Below are 21906 nucleotides of genomic sequence, written 5' to 3'. Positions count from 1 at the left end.
CACGCAACTGTATATGGAACCTCAATGGCATCATGATCGAAACAGGGTCGATTATGTGAATTTTCGTCTCTGGACGTTCCGCTTGCGAAGGAGTTGAATGATCTCACGCATGATGGCTGTACCCCGCGATGCACTGCTCGTGATAAACCGACTTTTTTTGTATCGTCAGCTGATTATTCATTCATTGCTTGCTGCAGGATTCGCATTTTTTTCTTACTCATATCATCAATTCGGTAGCAACAGACAGGTTAAAAAAAGGAATCCCCATTTAATTGAGCAGCGTGACTGTTCAAAAATAAACAACTACAGCAAACAAAATGCCTTAAAATGTCCTCTCTTACTCGCTTAAGTTTGTTTAAACCTCGCTAATTACTGTTTCATTTATCAACCACTTCATCGCCATTAAACTATCCGAGACGTTAATTATCCTATTATGTAGCACAATTAACTGCATTAAATGTCATACACCGGCACCCGAAAGGAAATACATGTTTAACTTCGATTACTGTGCAACAAGTGCGGTAATGCGGGACAGTGCAGCTCATACAACACACCAGCCAGGCAACGCGTGACGAAACAATAACTACGTTTCCACCTCCAGTGAGGCCGCGTATGCAAACCAACTCCAACCACGACAAAGAGAACAACAGCAAAAACGGCCCCAACCAATCGGAACCCATTGCTCACCGACCATTTAACGACCGTTGCACAAATCATAGCGATCGGTCGGCATCGCGCTAACGACGGCAACGATTGGGTCCCGCTCGCGTGACATAAAAATTCAATCCCTCTATGCTGGCGATCGTACCGTGGCCCCACGGATAAACAAAAGACTTTTCCAACCCTTCGTCGCGCACACGGTTCAACCGAATAATTCGAAAACCGGTACCAAAAACCACCTCGAACACGCATACACTCGCGAGTCGGGGTTCGTGGCTTGTCCAAGACACCAAGTCTTTTCTTTTGTTGCCCTCTTAGGAAAGCTACTCGCTTCTTTCGCGGCACGCTCCACGATCCAAGCACGCCGAGCATGTTTCAACTACAGATTTCTATGACGAGAGCGAGCTGGCTCCAAAGCTTGCACCCCGATCGAGGCGGAGCAGAGACCCACTGAGTGGAGATCGTAAAAGCTCCGATGATCGTACGCCGGCTCCATCTCGTACACATACGCAGGTTGATCTCGCTCGGGTTCGGCTTCGGAGTGTAGCCACGCTTGCTCCGATGCTGCGACATGCGAGCTTTCGCGGTTGCCCTCTGATCGCGTCTGCCGTTGATCATTGCTACCGTGCGCAGGTGATCGGTTTCCGATGCTGTGCCACCGATCGGAGCCTCCTTTGATGGGTGGGTTGCAGTGAGCGGAGAGATGGGGAGAAAAATGGGAGGAATGGGCTTTATTTTTCCTCTCCTGCTCTGTGACGATCGGAAGGTCACGGCTGGATCGCGAACATCTCGCGTGGCCAGTATCGATGCAAACGCTGAAACAAGTGGGTCCGTGCAGTCATCGACGCTTCGTCCGGCTCGTTAGCTAATATGACGTCTTTGGGTGCGATCGAGGTGTTTGTCCAATTGTGAAGACGTTTGTGAAGCATTTAGCAGTGACGGTGCGTATAATGTTGAGCGAGTTGAAATGGTTCACCCATGCCGAAGAGCATTTTGCGTCTACGAGTATCAACAAGCGGTTCGTGCAATGACCGGAGTCAACCAAATGTGAAACGCAGAACTAAGAAAATATGTGAACGTTTGACAAGCAGAAATTTAGCCCCACCACTCGCTTGATCGCTATCATACGTAACACTTTTTTCGGTGCGACAACGGAAACGTAAAGCACACTAGGAAAGTGAAAAACGGGCGAAATTTAAACCGACAGAAAGCAGAAAAAGTCGCACGCAGCCGCGGTGTAAAACAAAAAATAAAAAACAACTCGTACCAGCGTGCCAGCTGCCACTGTTTTGTAGTTCGAACGTCAGGGATCGTGATTGATAACCGGTTAATTAAGCTCGGACCGTACCGCGGAGTCCCCGGAACGTCAACGGCGTGGCGATGGAGACGTGTGTTTTGATACCGCAGGAATTTGCCCTCGCCGTGACAGGTGTCGGCGCTCGTCACTCGGCTGAGCAGACGGCCACCGTTTGGTCCAGTGCACCGATTCCTCAGGGACGCCTGTGCTACCCGTTCCAGGGCACGGTACGGATCGATAACCTGGCCATCTTTTCCGCCCTGTCCGAGGATGATGTAAGTAGTCGCTCCCAGCGATGGGCCCGGGATTTTGCTTCGAATCACGGAACCTCGGAGCAAATCCGAGTATGCCGCAGATTTACTCCATTTTCCACAGCTCTATTTGTGCTGCTTTGCTGCACACTATTAGCCCGGGTTTGTTCACCACCCGGAGCGACGCGATTTGATTCGCTGACCAGCGTGTGAGCAGCGATTGTGCGCACCCGGGCGTGAACGAAACGAAGCCCTACGCTGGCCACCCTCCCATGACGGTGGGAAACTTCTTGAAGGCGCTTCCCGAAAGACCTGGGCCCCGAAACTGCGCTCAAGAAAACGTTCTCAAGAACAATCGCCCCACCTTGGGTGGGGGTTCGAGAGCACGCTGACGCGACAATTAGAATGCTGCTTCAATTTTCCCCTTTTTCCTGCAAGGGAGAAAAGTAGCTGGTACCGAGCCACGGCTAGCATAATAATTATGATCGAATTAAAATGCGGGAATTATGAGGGTGTCCAGGGGTGTTGTTGTTTTCTCCATTTTTTGTGGTCGACAAACAAAAACTCACAGCAAATAACGCGCTTCCTTCAATCCTTACGATAAGGGTAGAATTGGAAAAAAAAAGTTCCCACATAGCTACGCAAGCGTTCGTTGCAAGTTCCTGTCCTCAATTAGTTAACTCAACATGGATGCAGTAAACAAACTAAAGACGCCTACCGATGGTTTACCTAAAGGCGAGTAACATTTTGATGAATAAATTACGGATTGGAAATCAGAAAGCTCCCCCCTTTGGATTATACAATTTTATTATTCGATTTCCCAGCGTTGTCTGTATCGTAGAGGTGAAAAATTATAGCTCTAATTTGTAAAACGCATCTAATGCAACGAACCTTGCGGTACGATAGCGCACATGCCAACCCGACAGGAGCAGCAATTCGCTTCTCTTTATTAGGGCCCGTCCATCTCTCTTTAATTAGATCGATAATGTCCCATTTCATTTACCCTTCCTTATCGAGAGCACGCCCAGTCTCGTCAAACCAGTTCCACAATTAATCAACGTAACGATCAGCAGTTCATTTACACTTTTTCTCCTAGAGAGTGCGCAAGATCACGGTATGGCAAAACCATACTCGCGACTGGAGAAAGATGCTGAGTGGCATTAAAAAAAGCGCACTCACAAATCAATTAAAATGCAACGTTCCATATGAAACTCGCCTGGTGCACTCTACCAGACCCGGCTGCACCTGCACCGCGTTGCACTTTCGGTTTCAGCCAAACCCCATATGACTCTTGTACTACCCAAGGCTGTATCTATGTAGCCGAGGTTCACACAAACGAAGCAATTAAATCATAAGACGCTGCCTGCGTTTCACGCAACCGTGTGTCACGTCGGCCCTCCTGTAGAAGCAACCTGTCTACGGGCTGCCAATGACCGGTTGCAAGAAAACCGCCGAGATGCTACATTTTTCCCACTTCAGGAACATCGATCCATTTCTCTTTCTTTTCGGTTCCATACCACTTTGGGTGTGTACGATCATTCCCTACGCTGCCCGACGGAGAATTATGATGCTGTGCAATTGAATAATAGAGAAAAATTCCCCACAATCTTGAAATAGAAATGACTGCATCAATTATCCCGCAACAAACCGGGGCTTTGCCTCCCTTGGTGCGAGACAAGTTCACGGGCTCGTGCTACTCGGTGGAAAACCCAGACCCTGTTTTCGCACAGCGTCGGTAGCAATAACCTCCCATGTGAATCTGCAGCAAGTTTTCTGCGAGAAGAAAATCTCGGGGCTCACACAATTTCCATAATCAAGTCACGCTGATAAGCGACCGTTGAACCTACAAAGAGGTGCGTCATGATGGGAGTAGAGGTTATTATTTCGGGTGCATTACTTTCACTAGTCGATCGATCAAAGAGGATGGTAGGAGACTTCACAAGGGATGTAATGAGGGCTTTGCATAATGCGTTTATGCGTCGATCATCGTTGGCGCGAGCTCCATGAGCCACCGAGCGCGATCTCCTCGAGTCACATAATTAAATACAATTATGTCGGATTGCGTCTGACCGTTTAAGTGAATGACCTAAGCCAACGATAGGCTGGCATTAGCGGACGTGCGGGAAATTGTCTCACCAACTTGAACTTGAAACCAATGGTTCGAGGCAACCCGGCGAATGGGCTTTGCAACACGAGGTACCATAAATCGAGCGGTGCGAAGCGGCAAAAAGCAAAACACAAGAATGGTACTGAACCGATCCGAGATAGATGGCGCCGATAATGACTCCGCACGGGAAACGGACTGAAATGCTTTGAAACAAAAAAAGGTTCATCCCGGTGATCGATCGGCAAAGCGACCGAAGGATCAACATGCAGCAGGATCGTATAAAAGGATCGTTAAGAGGTCTTCTCTTCGGCAGGTGCAGGTGCAACATTGATTTTGATAGTGCTCCCATTTCCTGCGAACGATCGCTAATTGATGACCTTTCGATGCGCTTTTGAAACGCTTTACCGTCGATCGGTTGCATCACGACGTGATCGATCCTTGTGTCCCTCGGAAAAGGAGGCGTGTGATGGATTTCGAGCAATCTGAAGGAATGGGAATCCGAAATAAATGCTGCGTTTATGGCTTGCCGATGCATGCGGTCGTAAACTTCGCCTCTAAGGTACCACTTGGTGCCCAGAACGAACACAAGAACCTTTCAATTCGATCCGTCGTTTGATCGCTCGATTCCCACAGTCCGCAGAATGTCCGTTGGGTGGACGGAGTCGCCTTTCGCGATGACAACCTAATCAATGACAACTCGACACCTGGACAACTGGTCGATAAGCCTACACTCCGTTCTTGAGACAGCCATGGTTGAAGGTGCGGAAAAATGTCTACTTCCCATTGCGCTGTTCTGTGATCTGTTCTCGAGAGACAGCCAACGTACCACCAACAACGTGTGTAGCCTTGTAGACGGCCGCCGTTACCTCATCTAAGTGCATGGACAAACAAGCATGCAAAGTGCATTTTGAGACGCGTGGACGTCACTTCCATAAAAGAACCCACCGAGTCCATGGCAGTGATAATAAATTTCTCTTTCCTCTTCCGCAGCAGAGCGAATGTAGAAACCTTGCCCACGTTGAGAAGTGTCCAAAGTTCTTGCATGTAGTGTGGTAGTCCTCGATCTCCAAAGTAGAAGTCAAATGAGTGAAGCTGATCGAAATGTGTGAATGTATTAATCAAAACTACACGCTACAAAGTAGCGGACGTGTTTAGAAAGTCTCAGAGCCGGACCGAAACAAAGTCCAATGGAGCGAGGTTGATTGATTTTTAATTGTTTCATCGGGACAAGGCTACTCGAACTTTCTTTGGGTCTCAGCTACTGCGCAGGTTGTTTGCAGGTTGATAGATGACTGCGAGCAGCCCATGATGCTGTACCATCGATCATCGAAGCACGGACATCGTCCGACGTGGATCGACCGGAGACCGAGCGAAAGTCTTAACCTCACTTTCCGGATTAGGTTTCTGAAACCGAATCCTTTTCGCTGGACTCTGGTTGGTGGGATTAGTCCTGCGGCCCTTGATTGCGAGTCTTGCACCATCGCCGCTGATATTGATACCTGATTCATGTCGTGAACCGTGGTCAGGTGCTATATCGATACCCTTTTCCTGGAGAAGGTCGCACGGAACATGGCCCATAAATTCTGGGCTTAAGATCGTCTCGTCCTGAGAATTCAAACCAGCTCCATTGCACACGGTTGTCGCACACCGATGAGCGTGAGAACGTTCTCCTCGAGACAGCAGGTTCATAGGCGTCTGTCAGCTGTCGCACAGGGCAGAGAACGTATGCTCGAAGGTAAATGGTGGAAAATCAAGGGCAAAGACAGAAGTCGCTGCCAGTTGCACGTCAAAGTGTTCGCTTCGTATCATAATCGCGCTCATCCGGTTGCAGAGCTGCACGCATGCCGCTGCACATCCAAAGAAAGTCCAGACAGACGACTAAGACTTCCCCGCCGAGGAGCTTTTGATCTGGTACTTCCATTCTCATTCAGTCGATCATCTGACAGTTATGGTTATTGAATTGGCAAGCCATTACAGGCCCGCGAGCCGGCCCCGCACACGCGTACAAATACATTTGCGATCTTTATGATAATTGTGCAAATAAAGATTCAAGTTTAGCGTCCACTCGGCACCGGGCCGGTTCTTAGTTCCTGCGGCATGTAAATGAGTCCCGTGAATCTTTTGGGTGTCCATGTGGAATGGGGATGCGAATTGAGTTGTCGCGTAACAGCAGGACTTTCTCTACTCGGATGATCTCTAATCTTGGGTGAAACCGCAATGCTCCCGAAGCAGCCTTGTTCCTTGTTTTGTAATTAAACAATTACTTAATTATGCATAATGCGCGGAGATACGTGGCTCAGCAGGAAACACGCAAACTGACTCTGCTATTCTATTTGGTTCCTTAGAACCCATGTCGTTTGAACAAGTTTTGAGGTCCGTCGTGTTCCTCTTGGGTGTCGAAAGGTTCCCTACGTTTGCCTTGGCTGTTACAGTCATCGCATTGTGTTTGGATCGTGGATATTCCCGATCGATGGTCGTTCGAACAACTCAATCGCTAATAAAGACATCAGCGTGGTGGTCGAAGTATTCGTCGACGCTTCTGTTCGGAAGCGCTCTTACAACGGTTTTATTGATTCACCTCCCGTTCCCACTTGGAAGTGGAACTCAACTATGTCGAGCTTACTGCTACCAGATTAGCCCCAGAGCCGCTCCAATGATCACTGCGGGCCGTGACATTAGGATCCAAATTCAGTTGTTCTGCAGCGAGCTCTCCTTTGGGTGATCCGGAGATAGAGATTCCGGCCATTCATTTGCATAAAGGTGTTCAGGCAGAGCGAGGCGATGTCCGAGTACGTCACGACCTGCGAGCCTTTTGAAAGCCTTTCCACGTACCTGGAAGCTGATCCCTGTGTGTCGTCGGAATCTGGTTGTGTGGAGAAAATTAATTGAAACTGAATCTATTCTCAACAAGCGAGTCTTATTGGCTGCACATTCGTGAGGAAGCCTATGGGTTCGTTGTTATGCCTGTGCTAGCCTGGAATTGGCGATCTTTGCGACAAGATTTACGAGGGTCACAGAAGCCCGCCAGAGCTCCACAGAGTCGCATGTGAGGAAGCTCTAAATTAGTGTCATTTGTCGGGTTCGGTGCTTGTTGTTTTTCCCCATCGCCTAGGTCGGTCTTTCGGTGATCGTTTTAGAGCTAATAAATATTAATTTGGAAGATAAATTGATCACGACTTTGGCCGGTGGTCGGTGGTAGGGCGTTTCGTGAAAACCGAAAGCTCATTCCGCCTAATCAGTCCGTTTCGAGACTCGTTCTTGGCCGGAAGAGCTAACTGGAAAGAATAACCGATAATGTTCTCGGGTGCGTTCATTACCGAAAATGAGTCAGGGCTTTTGTTGTCGAGTTTTGATTCTTTTGTTCTGAAATCGGTAATTCCCATGTGTGTGCTCATCTTCAACAAAAGCTTCAGCACGAGCTGTGATGGAAGGTTCTCTTTCTCTCTCTTTCTTTTGGTCTGTGGAATTTTGTACGGAAAGACGCGTGCCATAGGGTTCATTCTAAGCATTTGCTCGAATCGAAGATAACTAGAGGACTCGAAAGTAGTGAGCTCGAGCGACAACCGCTCCACATTTAGTCATAGGCCTGTTCTTTGCTCTATTGACCGTTTGAACGAGATAGGTAATTCTTCAACATGAACATTCTCGGTTGGATGAAACCAGAGAAAGGAATCCCTGGTCACTTGGTGTAGGACAAATAGCTCAATTCGAATGATGAACGCCGTTGCGATTGATGAGCCTCTGATACAGTAGTGCGTCTTGTATCGTATTTCAACCAGTTTCCACAATCTGATTGCGATCACAGCGTGGGTTCTCTGGAAATCTTGTACGCTTACTCTCAACGCTCCTAAAGAATCATTCCAAATATGTATGGAAATCCACTCTAGGCATAGCGTCTCCTATGAGAGAGGTACAAATTGAAGTTTATGTGCCTTAAAATCCATCTCCTGCTGAGATGTGAGCAACGCTCAAGACAGAGGAAGCAGATGCCATCTTTTGGGCTATTCGACGGGGCTAGAGACTAGCTATGCCGTGCTTTATTGGAGTCATTTTTATGGCAACCCGTTATTTTAGTGCCCAAATCCCATGGGCTGAATCTTTCCACAGACAGTATCTTCACGGTCTCAGTCTCGGTCTGTTGAAGAGACTCTGTTTTAATGATGATCTAGGGCCCAGGATGCTATTGATCTTTATGGTTATTCTGGATAATCGGAAGGATCTGAGATCGATGGTTGAGCAGTATGCGCGTATTTTGTTTCGGAAATTAATGGGGGCTGGTTCATTCGATTGCCATTCCGCCTCCAAAAAATCTGATAATAAACGAATAAATCAATAAACCATCGTTCGAAGGAGCCAATGGCCTCTGAGCGCAGGAAGCAAAACTAGTTTTGAGCACCACAATTCGCCCCTTCCCACAAGCGCGAGTGCCTGCAATGCCATAGAGCGAGGAAGACAGCTTTCCAGTTGCGGATCACATAACACCTCATATTCATAAATAATATCCGATAATTGTGCATAAACTGTCAAACATTCAATTTACTCCCTAAGACATGTAAGAACATGTCCACTATACCAGGGTTAGAATAAATCTACATGTGCCAAGAATGCAGACAAGTAGGAGTAGAAACCATTAAAACCAAGCTTTGATAAATCAACAGCGTAATATGCAGTGTCAGAAAGAAAATGAAGGAATATGCCTTTGAGAGAACATTCTTGGAAGATCAGCAAAGATAGTTTATTTTTAATCGGTTTGGCCGACGACAGAACACCATTAGCTTCTGAAACAAAATATGAGTAGATTCCTGAATTGACAGAAATATTTCCTTCAAATAGGGTCGGTTTTATTTTGTTCAAAATCTGGTGGATAACCGAGGCATTCCACCACACGAGATGTGCTTCTACATATATTGAAAAAACATACGACAACTCGGGATGGATTCCATGCTTTGCTCGGAATGCTCACTGGCTTCTTCGAAGAAAGAGTGTTCTCACGCAAGTATTCCATATCGATACAACATCGGAAGAATCAAAGGATGGATGCCACGAAGGGCCTCAAAACCATAGCCTCCACCAGGATCGAAGGGATCAGCAATCATTCACCGTATTTTTGGGAAGATTATGGCATCCGATCGAGGTCTCGCGGTATCGAAGAGACGCAGGACTCCCGAAAAATGACCACTGCTAAATGCTGATCAATTTTTTATGGGTTTTCTTCGTGTAGAATCGAGTTTCCTGCCGTATCAGTAATGTCTTTCCAAGCCGGCGGACACCTTTCGAGGGTCCCATTATACCATTCGACAGTACGATCAGCTACAACGAAATTGCAAATTATGATCATCAATTTCGTATCGCCTCGGATCTTTTCCTTTCTGTGCTGGATACAGATCACGGACGGAAACTCGCGCTGGAAGCAATACGCAGCCATCAGTGCAAGCGCGACATCAAGTAGCGAGAAGCGGAAATTTATTTTATCTCCTCATATATATTCATAAACATCTCTGGGATCTGCGACCAGCAGTAATGGCGTTTGGAACGATCGATCGACGACGCAGGACAACGGAGGTGACCATCGAAATATATTATCCAACATTTGTAATTTCGATCCGTATCGATCAGATCATGAATGGACCGGGTTCTTTTCGTTCGCGCCACGTCCACTTAGATATGTATCGCCTAAAGGCGACCGGCTCGGCCGGGAAAGGTTCTCCTTCTCAACAAGCATCACCGGATGTTTACATTCGTTAAGCGACTCCTTTGTCACCCGGTGGGTTGAGAAGAATCGGCAAACTGTCGTAAGAGACAGAGTCCCATGCTGTTTCGTTCGACCGTGCCACCCTCTGTGCTGAATGGTCGGTGTAAGTGTCGGTGGTTACATGGTTGAGCAATTTTTCATAAATCACTAGGAGGGGAACATTATCGGAGGGGTCTCTGAATGGTGGGTCGACTTTGTGCAACGAGGCATATCGAGTGTAGAGGGGGAACTACATAAAAGGGCGTTAAAGGGCCATTAATTAAGGCATCAAGTGGTGTTTGGGTAAGGGGTAAATCACCGTATTCTTGGACCCTGGGGAAAAGATTTAACGCAGGAAATGGGTGTTTGACACATTCCAGACTTTCCTTACTTCGACGAGGACGCAGATTGTCTTCCTTTCATGTGAATTAATATCAACTGTGCTCTTCTTTCTTTACAGATTCGACACCGGTTCGGCTTGTACGATGAGATTACGGCTGTTAACGGACGAACGGTGCGACATTGCAACTGGATCCGGTTCCTACGAGTGTCGGAAACGTACGGCCCACAGGTGAACGTGGTGTGCGCCAAGGTGAAAGGTGAACCGATCTATGAGATCGTGAAGCCGATCCCGTCACATCAGGAGCTCGTGGTGTACTACTTGCCCGAGGGTCCCGAAGAACTCTTCTTCATACGGATGCGGAGTCAGCTGTACCGTCAAACGATGGACTCGATCCTGGAAGGTGAGTTCTATCCGGCCCCTTCCCCCCGCAGGTGTCTGTGAGTCCCCAATGCCTTTAAAGGGCAGCTCCAGTCGCACCGAAACAAAAGCCCTCGCGCATGGCCTTCACCGGAGATCATCTGTTCGCCATCTGCGATAGCATTCATTTCACCCAGCTCAAGCAAAGCCACACGCACACACATGGTGGAAGCACGCAAGGGAGCGATTTTTTGCAATAAATAAAATAGTGATTTTATCAATAATAGCTGCCTCTTGTTTGTGGAATCGAGATCACGGCTCAGGAGTCGCGAGTGGCTCGAGCTGCCGGATCCACATCCAAGAGAGGACTTAAATTAATACACACAAATGAGTTTTGTGTTTCTTAACAAGAAAATAATTGAAATAATTCGGTAGATCGCCCTTCGAGATACTGAACCGCCGTTTGGCCGAAGACATTCCTCGCAACCTGGCTGTCCATTGGGTCGACTGAATGCATTTGCAGCTGCGTTTGTTGCACCTTTCGGCGTGAAGTCGGGTCCCGGTTGCACTCGGGTGCCAGCTCAAAGGCATTTATAATGATCTCCTTTCCTTGGTTGACCAGGAATCGGGACTCGCGGAACTCGCGCGTAATTAAACCCGAAACTGATTTCCATAACACTTCGCCTCGCTCGAACGATGGGAATTAATTTCCTGTCATCAGGTCGGGAAGCTTACCGGTTGCAGCGAGTGTTGGTGTGCGAAATGATAAAGCTCCCGACTGCACAATTAATGAAGCAGGGGGAAATTAATGGGCTAGATTAGCGCTAATGACCGCCGATTAATAAGCGAGGCGTTAAGTGTAGCAGTTTTGGAGTCCCACGTTTCCAGGACCCGTTTGTCTCTTGGCTGGGTGTCGTGAACAAATCCGCATGTCGCGATCAGCCCAGTGCGATCACCTATCGAGCATAAGCCCTAATTCCGAGCATCTCTCTCAACATCCACAGATTCGCCTCTGGACCTCTCAACATCGCTCCTTTCGCGGGTGATGCTGCCGATCTCACCTTCGTCGGGTGCCGAGGACGAACATAAGTCGGTGTCGGGCGACGACTCATCGATCTCGATCTCGTCTGGAGCCAGCACTGGTGGAGATCGGTGCGATGGAGCACTGGATCTGGAGCTGGCCGCTATCTCCACTGGAGGAGGATCACGTGCTTCACCAAAGGCTCGTCCTTCAGCGCGTTCTGAACGAGCCATGTTGCCCTGTGAGGTGTGTGGGAAGGCGTTTGATCGTCCTAGTCTGCTGAAGCGGCACATGCGCACACACACCGGTGAAAAACCACACGTTTGTGGTGTATGCGGCAAGGGTTTCAGCACGTCCAGCTCGCTCAATACCCACGTCAGGATACACTCGGGCGAGAAACCCCACCAGTGTCAGGTGTGCGGCAAACGGTTCACCGCCAGCTCCAACCTCTACTACCACCGCATGACACACATCAAGGTAAGATTGCACACCTTATAGTCTCGAAATTCGACGCAGCACAAGAAAGGCGCGGCATTCCGCGAGCGTTCCATAATTAAAACATTTATCCCTCCTTATTGGTCTTTTGGGGTCGACTTTGTCGACTGGGAAATCACGCTTGCTTCGCGATGCACATCGCCCGTGTTTTTTACGATTATTAGCTGCTTTAAGCTTTGCTTTAGCTTTGCAGATTGGAGGTTCTGAGAACAGAACTGCATCCTGTAGGTATATAAACCTCAAACCGAATGCACTCTAACCCAGCCATGAGTTTCTGGGATCTTTTGACCGGTCATTTGCAATCAGGGAGAATTTCTCAATTTTCGCATTCTTAACCACCACCCATCTGGACGGCTACTCAGCACCAGGCAACGATTCCTGCAGTTTACACAAGGCACGAAGCAAAACCATAAACCCGTTTATATCTCGCGAACGGCCACTTTCATCTGCTGAACCTGGGGAGTGCCGATCTTTTTGGGGCTTAATTAAAAAGAATTTATTAAAAAAATAATTATACTGGTTCCGCGACCAAACCGTGCCATACGATCTCTCGGTACCGGTCCTTCAATTCGTTGTGTTTGTTTTTTCTCTCTCGTCGAGGTCCAACACCGTTTCGAATCGATGGGAATAATCACGATTGCCATTCGGGACGTTCGAATATCGCGTCGTTCCCATCAATCAAAGTCAACTTCAATGTTGTCATCCTGCGAAGGATCCTTCTCTTCTTCTTTGCTTCCTTCCTCTCTCTCTCTCTCTCTCTCTCTCTCTCTCTACTCGATCGTTCCATCAATGATCGATAGAGTTGTATAAATCCGGTGTCGGATCTTAGATCTCCGCTTCGAGCTCTGTCATCTCCTGAGATCGGCGCCCGATACGCTTGGTCGGGAATAATGAACCGAATGCGTCGAACATGTAGTTATATTTACATACCCTTCCAGTCAAATGGAACATTGACAAAAGTTCCACCCAAAGGTCGCCCGACGCAACGGTAATTCGAAACCACAAGCGATAAGATACCCAATCGAACATACTGATTGCTCCAAAATTCAACATCTGCTCCTTCTCCGTTACATTGCGAGACGTGTTGCCTTCATTTCGCCCGACGATGGTCGATAAAAATGATTAGCTCGATCGTTAATGATGCTCTGCTTTAGCTGTATCGCAATTTACTAAAATGTTTTGATCGGAATTGATCTTGCGTCATTCCCACCATCCGGCATTCCATTTTCTGCTCGAGCAGACAAGATAAGCAACGAATGGTATCAGCGTCAGCTGGGGGCAGTTGGGCGAAACAACGGCGTCCTTCTTAGTCCTAATGAAAACACTTTTGCTAATGTTACGAAAACAAAACGAAGGTGGAAAGGAAATGTTTACGAGCCAACCATACGGCGCAGAGGAAAGCGAAGCGATCCAATTTCAAATATAAACATTCATATTTTTCCAACATTTTCCAATGAAGCCATTCCGCTTGTAATGGCTCGATATTCGAGCAATCAGAAGCGGTGAGCGAAGAACGCGCTCGCACGAGAGAAGGAAAGAGATAAGCCGTTCGATAGCGAAGTTGGCTCCTTGCGTTGCATCTCCTGATCCGACTTCTCTGCACTGCATTCTTGTCCTCCGGATCCCGTGCATCGAATTAAACGAACCCACGAAAATGAGTGAAGAAAGAGGCAAAGCATAAAGGCATGAAAGCGCCATGCCGGCACGGAAAGCCAGGGAGCAGTGACACAAAGGCAGCAGCCAAAAAGGCAAACCAGTAAAACGACCTCAGATAATGCACCATTTACGTTATGACCCGTAGCATTTAGGAGTATCAATATTTTTCCGCCGCTCGAGGGCTTTTGCGACAGTTTTGTGACGGTCCCATTTTCGGGAGCACTCCAAGACGTCGGTGCCGGCACGAATCGCTCTTTGCTTATCCTTTTCGTCCGATGCCGACCCTGGGCTAGTGGCGGTAAATGAAAGGAAAGATTCTGCGGCGCGAGCTGCAGCGCTTCGGATTCCAGGTGCATGTGCATCGCCGTGCAATCGGACTCTGCTCAATATTGGCCACTTTTCGGCATTTCGCGGTATTATTTGTTTTGGTCGCACCGTGCCGCCTTCCGGGAGCAGCGGACAGTAAATCCTGCGCCACAAGCAATCTCCTACCAGAAGCTGCCGCACGCTTGTCGCGAAGCGCATAATCGAAAGTGATGCATCCGTGCGCTTCCACACGAACTGCGGCTCCTGCTCGCGATGGAGCCGTGCGCGATTAAGAACGTCGTGAGTTACGAGCGGCTATTAGTGAGATATGCTTTGATGCGATGCCGCAGCTCCGTTCGCAGGACAAACTGGGATTCTGAATTAAACGAAAAACCAAGTCCGAGGAGCATTTTGCGCACCTCCGTTACCACTAGCGGCCCAACGATAGCACGTAATTGAGAGCATTCTTCGAGCAATGTTCGGGATTGTTAGTGAGCCGATTTCAAGGAGGTTTATAGTTATATCACGACATTCCCAACCGCCATTGAGAAATGAAATAAGACCCTCAAAAATCTATCGAAGTTTGAAACATACCATGAGGTTTTAACGAGCATTCACAACATCAGCTGCTAGGGCGGTTGCTTTAAAATGGTCAAAACTAAGACGGCGTTTATTTCGTCCTTACATGTTCATATCGCTTTGTAAGGGGTTATAGTGTTGAATCACCAAACAACGCCATTTGCTAGATGCCTATCGTGACCCGGCATATTAGGGACCGAAACAACCCATTTTACAAAAAGTTACATCCGCTCCCAGTCGACACGTTGATTGCTAGTAATCATAAACCAATAAAAACTGAAACAATTCTTCCACAATCAAACCGAGCGGCTCACTTCACGTCCAAGCTGCAGGTTCGGACGAACCCGTTCCTAAAGCATTTAACCAATCCGTCACACCACCACCAATGGTCTCACGAAGAGGCAGGGAAAACGGTGCTGTGAAAATGAAACGAACCGCCGAAAAGACACAAAACGAACGAGAGAGATTTTTATCCGAAATTCCTACTCAACTCAGCACCTGCCATAAAAGAGCTCGAATTGCATCCTCAAAGGAGAGGATCCAAAAGCTTTTAGAGTTGATTTTATCTCACGCTCAGAAAATGGCATTTAGAAACAGCATTCTCTTGCTGGTCAACCTTGCAGTTACTTTCTCCGAATGTTTCATTTTTTTAATTACGATTGTATTGATTCCTTTGCCCTCACTAGGATAAACCGCACAAGTGCAGCCTCTGCTCCAAATCCTTCCCGACACCAGGCGATCTCAAATCGCACACGTACGTTCACAACGGTTCCTGGCCCTTCAAGTGCCACATCTGCTCACGAGGTTTCTCCAAGCAAACCAATCTGAAGAACCATCTCTTCCTGCATACGGGTAAGTGTCATGCCTTAAAGGATTCAGCAATGAGTTCCATCTTTTACTACCACTTCTGCGCCTCCATCCCCAAATTAAGGACCTTCCTTTGTTTGGCACGATCTAGCCGCAATTCGATTGCATTTCGTCGATGCACTTTTCAAGCGTGTTGCCCCAAAGCATGCTTCGCTGCAAACTTGCGACCGTAGAAAATTCCAGCAAACGAATGAAAAAACGGTTCCCTCACCTGTTCGTTAGTGAAAACATTAAGAACCTGCAGGAGGGCTGCTAGCGCACCAACACTAACAGCACTGGCACACGGTGACGCTATGCTGCATGCAACTGATGCTCTTCCTTTCGCGCCGCCCGGCAGGATCGCTTGAAGGACATGCACATGGCGTTGGCCGATTTGTTCATTGTTGTGCTCGACGGTTGCCCGATCCAACGAGAGCGGTTTGCGTGTAAACGGAAACATTTGGCTTTCGACATGGTTGATTTAAGACCGGAATCGGAAGGAAGGTCGAAAGAAATGAAAGAAAAACGGACAACAGCGGTAACCAACACCAAAGGCCCAATTTATTGAGAGCAATCGTATCGGTAAGCGGGCAGCATATGCACGCGGGATCCCACCCTAGTGACGTGTTGTTGCGAAGGCCCTTATGGCCGGAGGCAGTAACCATAGAGAGAGAAAAAAATGTTACCCATTCGAGTCAAGTGGCTAGCATTCGGAAGGGTCCTTGCCTCTGAACGGAGCATGCATAAAAAACGAGATAAGCGTCAAGCGGGTAGGAACCCTTCAATGGTGGAAGGAAGTGGTTTCGGACCTGCATCGTCCTGCGTATATATCCTTTTCTTCCACGGCCGGGCACTTCCTGACTTTCGCGCACAAATGTGCCGTGGTATTCGAGGGATTCCACCGCCAGTCGCCGTCCATTCTTGATCCACTTTATCGCCCCTATGTTCCTTTATCCACATTCGTTCTACGAGTCGAGATCGGTGAAAAAAACAAAGTAACTGCGTCCTGGCCTGTCGATCATAGTCCATCGCCTGAATCAGCTTTCACGCCATTGTTTTGATTGATGACGGCCATTTCCAGGGTGAAAAGGATCTCGAAGGCTCCACTACCGGTCGGCCAAACAGGTCGGAGGATTAAGATTAATTTCCAGATTGCCGCGCACCAAGTCCGAAGGCACTATCTCAAAAATCATGCCCAATGTGGATGATCAGGGCTCGCACGCAATGATAGCTCTATTAGGGGCAGCTAGGACGTTTTTAATCCACATACACGCGGTTCCTTTCTCACGGTCTCACGAAGCGTCTGCGGTTCTACGGCTATCACCCAACAGAAACCGAACCCGTACGGATCGCGTAGAATGATGTAGAACAATCAAATAATGCACGATAATCACCTTCAACGTCAGATTGCTACCAAACTACAGTAATCTGATTTAGGGTTCCAACGTTTCAGGAATTCGAGCTGAACTGACTCGTAAAATCTTACTCTGGAGGCGCATGCACAAAGCTCGATATCGATCAAATCGCAGCAAGCGGCACACTCAGACGCAAAAACAAGCCTCCATCTCGATCGATGGAAAAAGCTTTTAATTTTCCAAATCATCTCTCGCGCCAACAAACAGTAGCGAAAGATGGAATGAATATTTATGTTGCCATGTTCCCACTGCGGCCGCCGTGGCTGGTAGGATAATTTCCCTCTATTAATTACCATAAGCCATAATTAATCAGCACAGCAGAATGGCCCGTACGGGAACTGGCTTCGAAGGAGAAGGTCTGAAATCATGCTCACCATGAAGCCAGTTCGGGCACGTTTGTATTAGCTCCCCCGCATAGGAGGGGCAGCTATTAATTGCCACCGTTGGAGTCGTGCTCACCGGTTCCTGGAATCCTTCAAAGATAAATCCAGGAGAGCCAGAGGAGGGCCTGCTTTGTTAGTGCAGTGGCGCCGACCGCGAAAGCTTGCTCAGGTTTTTGATTTGCTTGATTTTATTTACTTTATTTCATTAGCCTCGCTCCAAAGTTCAGATGGTGTCCAGCGGCGCAAGGGCACCAGGAAGGACGGGATCGATCGCATCACCGCTCGTTTCACGATCTTGCACGACTACCATACCGTAGATCTGATTGATCCCGCCTGCAACAGTGCACGGGAATGCGATTAATATTATTCAAAACGAAAACGCGCCATCGCACGCAGCACATTGGCGCATAAGCCCGGAGCTAGCCGCTTAATGTGGCGAGTCGCAACGGATATCGCTCCAACGGCTGGGACCGAAGGTTTCCTTTTGTAATATGGAAGTCGTGCTCGACGGCGCTGTTGTTTTAAGCCAAGTCCCGCACGAGCAGAAGCCCCGAAGAGCACCCTGCGAGAGCGTGGAAGTGGCTGAAATTGAGAAAAATAAAGGCACTAACGAACCCGACCGAAGAAGAAATTAAAACTAAATTGGTTTTCCACCACCTTCAGCTCCGGTCCGGTCGGCTGGTGGGCACGGTTTCATTTCCATAGATCAACTATTTCCCCACCTGACCACCACCTGTTGCCCTGCGTGGTGCACGCTCCATGTAGGTCAATCCACGGAGGATCCTCCACGACGCCGAAGTAGATCCTCTTTGCGCCGCCGGCAGGGGGTTCGTCGCTTGCTTCTTCACGGTGTGTCGTGATTTATCTGTCTGCCTGCCTGCAACGAATGTGACGGGCAGTGCTGCCGGCGAACGCCCTTCTCTTCCCTTCCATCCTCCTCACGCTTTACCTACACCGCCAAACGGCTGCCCCTCCTTGAAGACTCGCTCGCAATCTCATTCGCACTGGCGGTAGCAACAATCAACGGTAACGATGAGCCAAATGCTCCGCGCAACGTTCGTGGCGAGGATCATGATCATGCTGATGATGACGCTGCCGTTCCTTGCCTGACCACGAAAGCCGTTGTCTTCCGAAAACCAAATCAAGTGTACAGCGATCGCCAGAAAATGGGCCCGAGGTGTTTGTAGGGCTCCAGTTGTGCACAAACCGCACAGTGGAATGCTTCCAAAGTGGTCAAATCTCGAAGTTATAGTGTTGATCTCGATCATATAGTGCGCCCTCACAAAAACCATTGTTAAGAGGATGAGCAACTATTGTCTGGAAATTTGTTTTTATTACTCAATAACATTATATTATTAGGTTTAATTATGTGTGTCATGAAAATGTTACTTTAATTATCACATTTGTACATTTTTTCTCTAACAGGTGATAAGCCTCATGTCTGCGAAATATGTAATAAATCCTTTGCGCTCGCCTGCAATTTGAAAGCGCACATGAAAACTCACGAAGGTATATCTACAAACAAGTCAGAAGAAGTCACATGTTCGTTGTAATTACGTCTACTTTTTTTTTAGAAAATCAATCGCCTGATTCAGAAATAGACGTGGACAGTGATCTGCGCAGCGATGGTGAAGAGATTGGATCCCTCTTCAGCTATGATAAGGACGATGAAAAGCTTTCACGATATCATTGGAGACATTCAAAAACCGAACCTGTAACGAGGAGTCGCTAAAATTTCGCTCGAAATTAAAAGGCTGTACAAATTCGAATAGTAGTTAATGCACGAATATATAGAATTTCCAACCTCTACAAACCCCCAAGTGCTTCAAGAATAAAAAACGACAACATTTTCTACTAAAGCTCAAACATCGACTGAAGAAATATATTATGATATTTCAATTGGGCTAAGATAAAAACTCACTTTTTAAAATATGTTATATTATAAGTAACTACACGAAGAGGACTTGTATAGAATTTATTTACATAATATTTATTATAATGCAACATAAACAGAAAAGAACTTTAAATTTACTTTATGTAACATCAATGGTATTTTCCAAAAGAAAAAAAAACATCAAACTTTTAAATCACTAATAAAGTGAAATCACATTTCAAACCACGCTCAAAAGCTTCATCCCACATTGCGTGTGCCTTGTTTGGTTAGCATGTGTGAAAATAAGTTATTGCAACTTGATAGTGCATTAAATTAAGCCTCTCTAATTACATAAATCAAATCCAGGCGACCGTGTATATATCCGAAACATACCAGAACTGCATAAGAAAAACATAGACGTACGGGAGACTGGACCTCAGGTGACAAATTGGCCGATATCTATAAATCTTTCTGTACTCCGCGTGTGACAAGTGCCCACAGATCTTGTTTTATGCGTGGGGATAAGTATGCATTTCAAACGCATATTAATCCGCTCCCTGCGTTTTCCTGACGTGAGGCGTTCGCTAGTGGACCAAACAACCGTTTGTCATGGTTGATTTTTTCTGCTCATTTTCTTCTACAGTACACTCGTTCTCTGTTTGCAGGTCAAACCGGATTTTTTCATTAATGATTATCTGCGTAATAAACTTCATCGAACGTTGTCGATCTTTTCCATTTTTGACCGACAGATCAATGAAATCTCTTCCTTAGGAGAGCAGGCAAATTAGGTGAGATAATTAAATACAAATGTATGCACACATTAGCCATGCATATCAATTCACCGCGAATCAGGCTGGCACATGTTAGCGCCTTCATATATATTATCTTATTATATGGAATGTTAATTTATGCGAAACGATAACAATTGTTTGATTTGAACTAAGCAAATATAACTGATAAAATATTATAAAGCACCATGCGTTTAACTGCTAATTAAGTAGTGAATTTAATTCGTTATTTTTACTTGTTACTTGAAAAGGAATTTGATTCGCGGCATGTAACATTTTTTCTAGAATAGACCGACAGTATCACTACACAAAGCGAAACTTGAATATCCATATTTTTGAGCAATATTGTGGGTAAAATTTTACCATGATTAAAAAGTCACAACATCAAAAACAATAATTGGATTCTTAATTTATTGTATAATTTCTGCATCAAATTAGGTTTCTCCCAGCAAGATAATTATGATGCTTGGAAAATATTTCTCCTATACGTACATCTTTCAGCCTCTCCAAACAGGTAGCATAATCTGAAATATCTAACTTATTTGGATAGTGAACTTCTAGGCACAATATATCCTTTGCTGTTGTCTCTGCAATACGGTTCAATCCTTGAAAATCCAAACCATCGACACTGTGCGAGTTTGAAAATTTCCCGTTAAGTACATCATGAATCAGAACAATGTAAGAAGCATGATAAAATTGAGGTCCTCTTACGTAGATCACTGAAAACATAGATAGGACTTAATAAGTTTCCAAATCGATCAATATTTTATAAACCCTTACCAAAATCACCGCCAAATTTAATTCCACTCTTGATTATCCAGTTTTTCGATTTCAAGTAGAGGTAAGCGCAATAGCACACGAAGAAATTGCGTTTCGCTTTACGAAATTTATCAAATGCTTCTGGAATATCGATGGGCTTATTAAAAACGGTTTTTAGTTCTAATAATTTCAATTCTTGCATCAAAAAGAAAGCTTCTTCTAAAAATAAACAAAGAGGCTCGCTGGACACCGCGTTGCATATATTCGAAGAAAACCCTTCGCTAACTGGCGAATAGTTGGAATCCACTTTGGATGCATTATTTCTGCGTTTTCTTTTACATATCCCTTCGTTGAAGTTTAAAATGCAAGCTGGAAACGCTCTCGAAAGCATTCCTTGCCCAAAGCCACCATTGAGGCAAAGAAATCGAATGGAGTCTGGATTCGTTACATGCACTGAATAACCGGTAAAAACAGCATCAATCTTGAAGGAATCCATATGTGTTTTATCTCTAATCGGCAATGGCAAAGTCTGCGATAATTCTGGTATAGTTTTATTTTTTGGCCTCAAGTTGTTTCCGAAAAAATTTCCTTTTAAAGCCATGCTGCAAAAGATTGTTTTAAATAATATGGATATGTTTTAGGAAGAACTTCAAGTAACTCGAGATTGGCCTAAAATAGGTTGTATATCATTAATCATCGAACAATTAAATAAAACTTAAATACCTGACGAATTATGTCAAAGAAACAATAACTTGATACTTATTAACACTATTCTGTATTGTAAAGTATTCAACAATTTGAACATGATACAAAAAATGTACATAAATAAACAATTTTGTTTTGAATATCCCAATGGCTTGACATCGAAACTAATGCCTGTCACAAAACAACGACTGGAGATCTGTACTTCAAGGTGCATATCGTTAAATTTTTAATATTTCTCAAATTCTTTATCAGATGTACCTAGACTATCAAATAAATGTGTTTAATTTTTAATCAAATTTAAATCTTTAATGCCAAACAAAACACCAATAAATGG

General features: G+C 46.2%; 2 protein-coding genes across 2 annotated transcripts; one reads left to right on the top strand and one right to left on the bottom strand.

Moving 5' to 3' along the window:
- Positions 1–2040: 2040 nt before the first annotated feature.
- On the top strand, positions 2041–19179 carry LOC128726278 (zinc finger protein 177-like). The gene is made up of 6 exons (XM_053820075.1): positions 2041–2232; positions 10507–10789; positions 11751–12244; positions 15490–15655; positions 18873–18956; positions 19022–19179. Exons 1-6 carry the CDS (start codon positions 2041–2043, stop codon positions 19177–19179), a joined length of 1377 nt encoding a protein of 458 aa, XP_053676050.1.
- Positions 19180–20537: 1358 nt separating this feature from the next.
- Positions 20538–21587, bottom strand: LOC128726400 (uncharacterized). The gene is made up of 2 exons (XM_053820206.1): positions 20889–21587; positions 20538–20827 (listed from the first exon to the last, which is right to left on the bottom strand). The coding sequence occupies exons 1-2, from the start codon at positions 21466–21468 to the stop codon at positions 20538–20540; spliced, it is 870 nt and encodes a 289-aa protein (XP_053676181.1). The 5' UTR covers positions 21469–21587.
- Positions 21588–21906: the final 319 nt, after the last annotated feature.

Source organism: Anopheles nili, chromosome 3 (assembly GCF_943737925.1).
Source record: "Anopheles nili chromosome 3, idAnoNiliSN_F5_01, whole genome shotgun sequence".
Lineage (NCBI taxonomy): Eukaryota > Metazoa > Arthropoda > Insecta > Diptera > Culicidae > Anopheles > Anopheles nili.
This window is presented reverse-complemented; position numbering and strand designations above follow the sequence as displayed.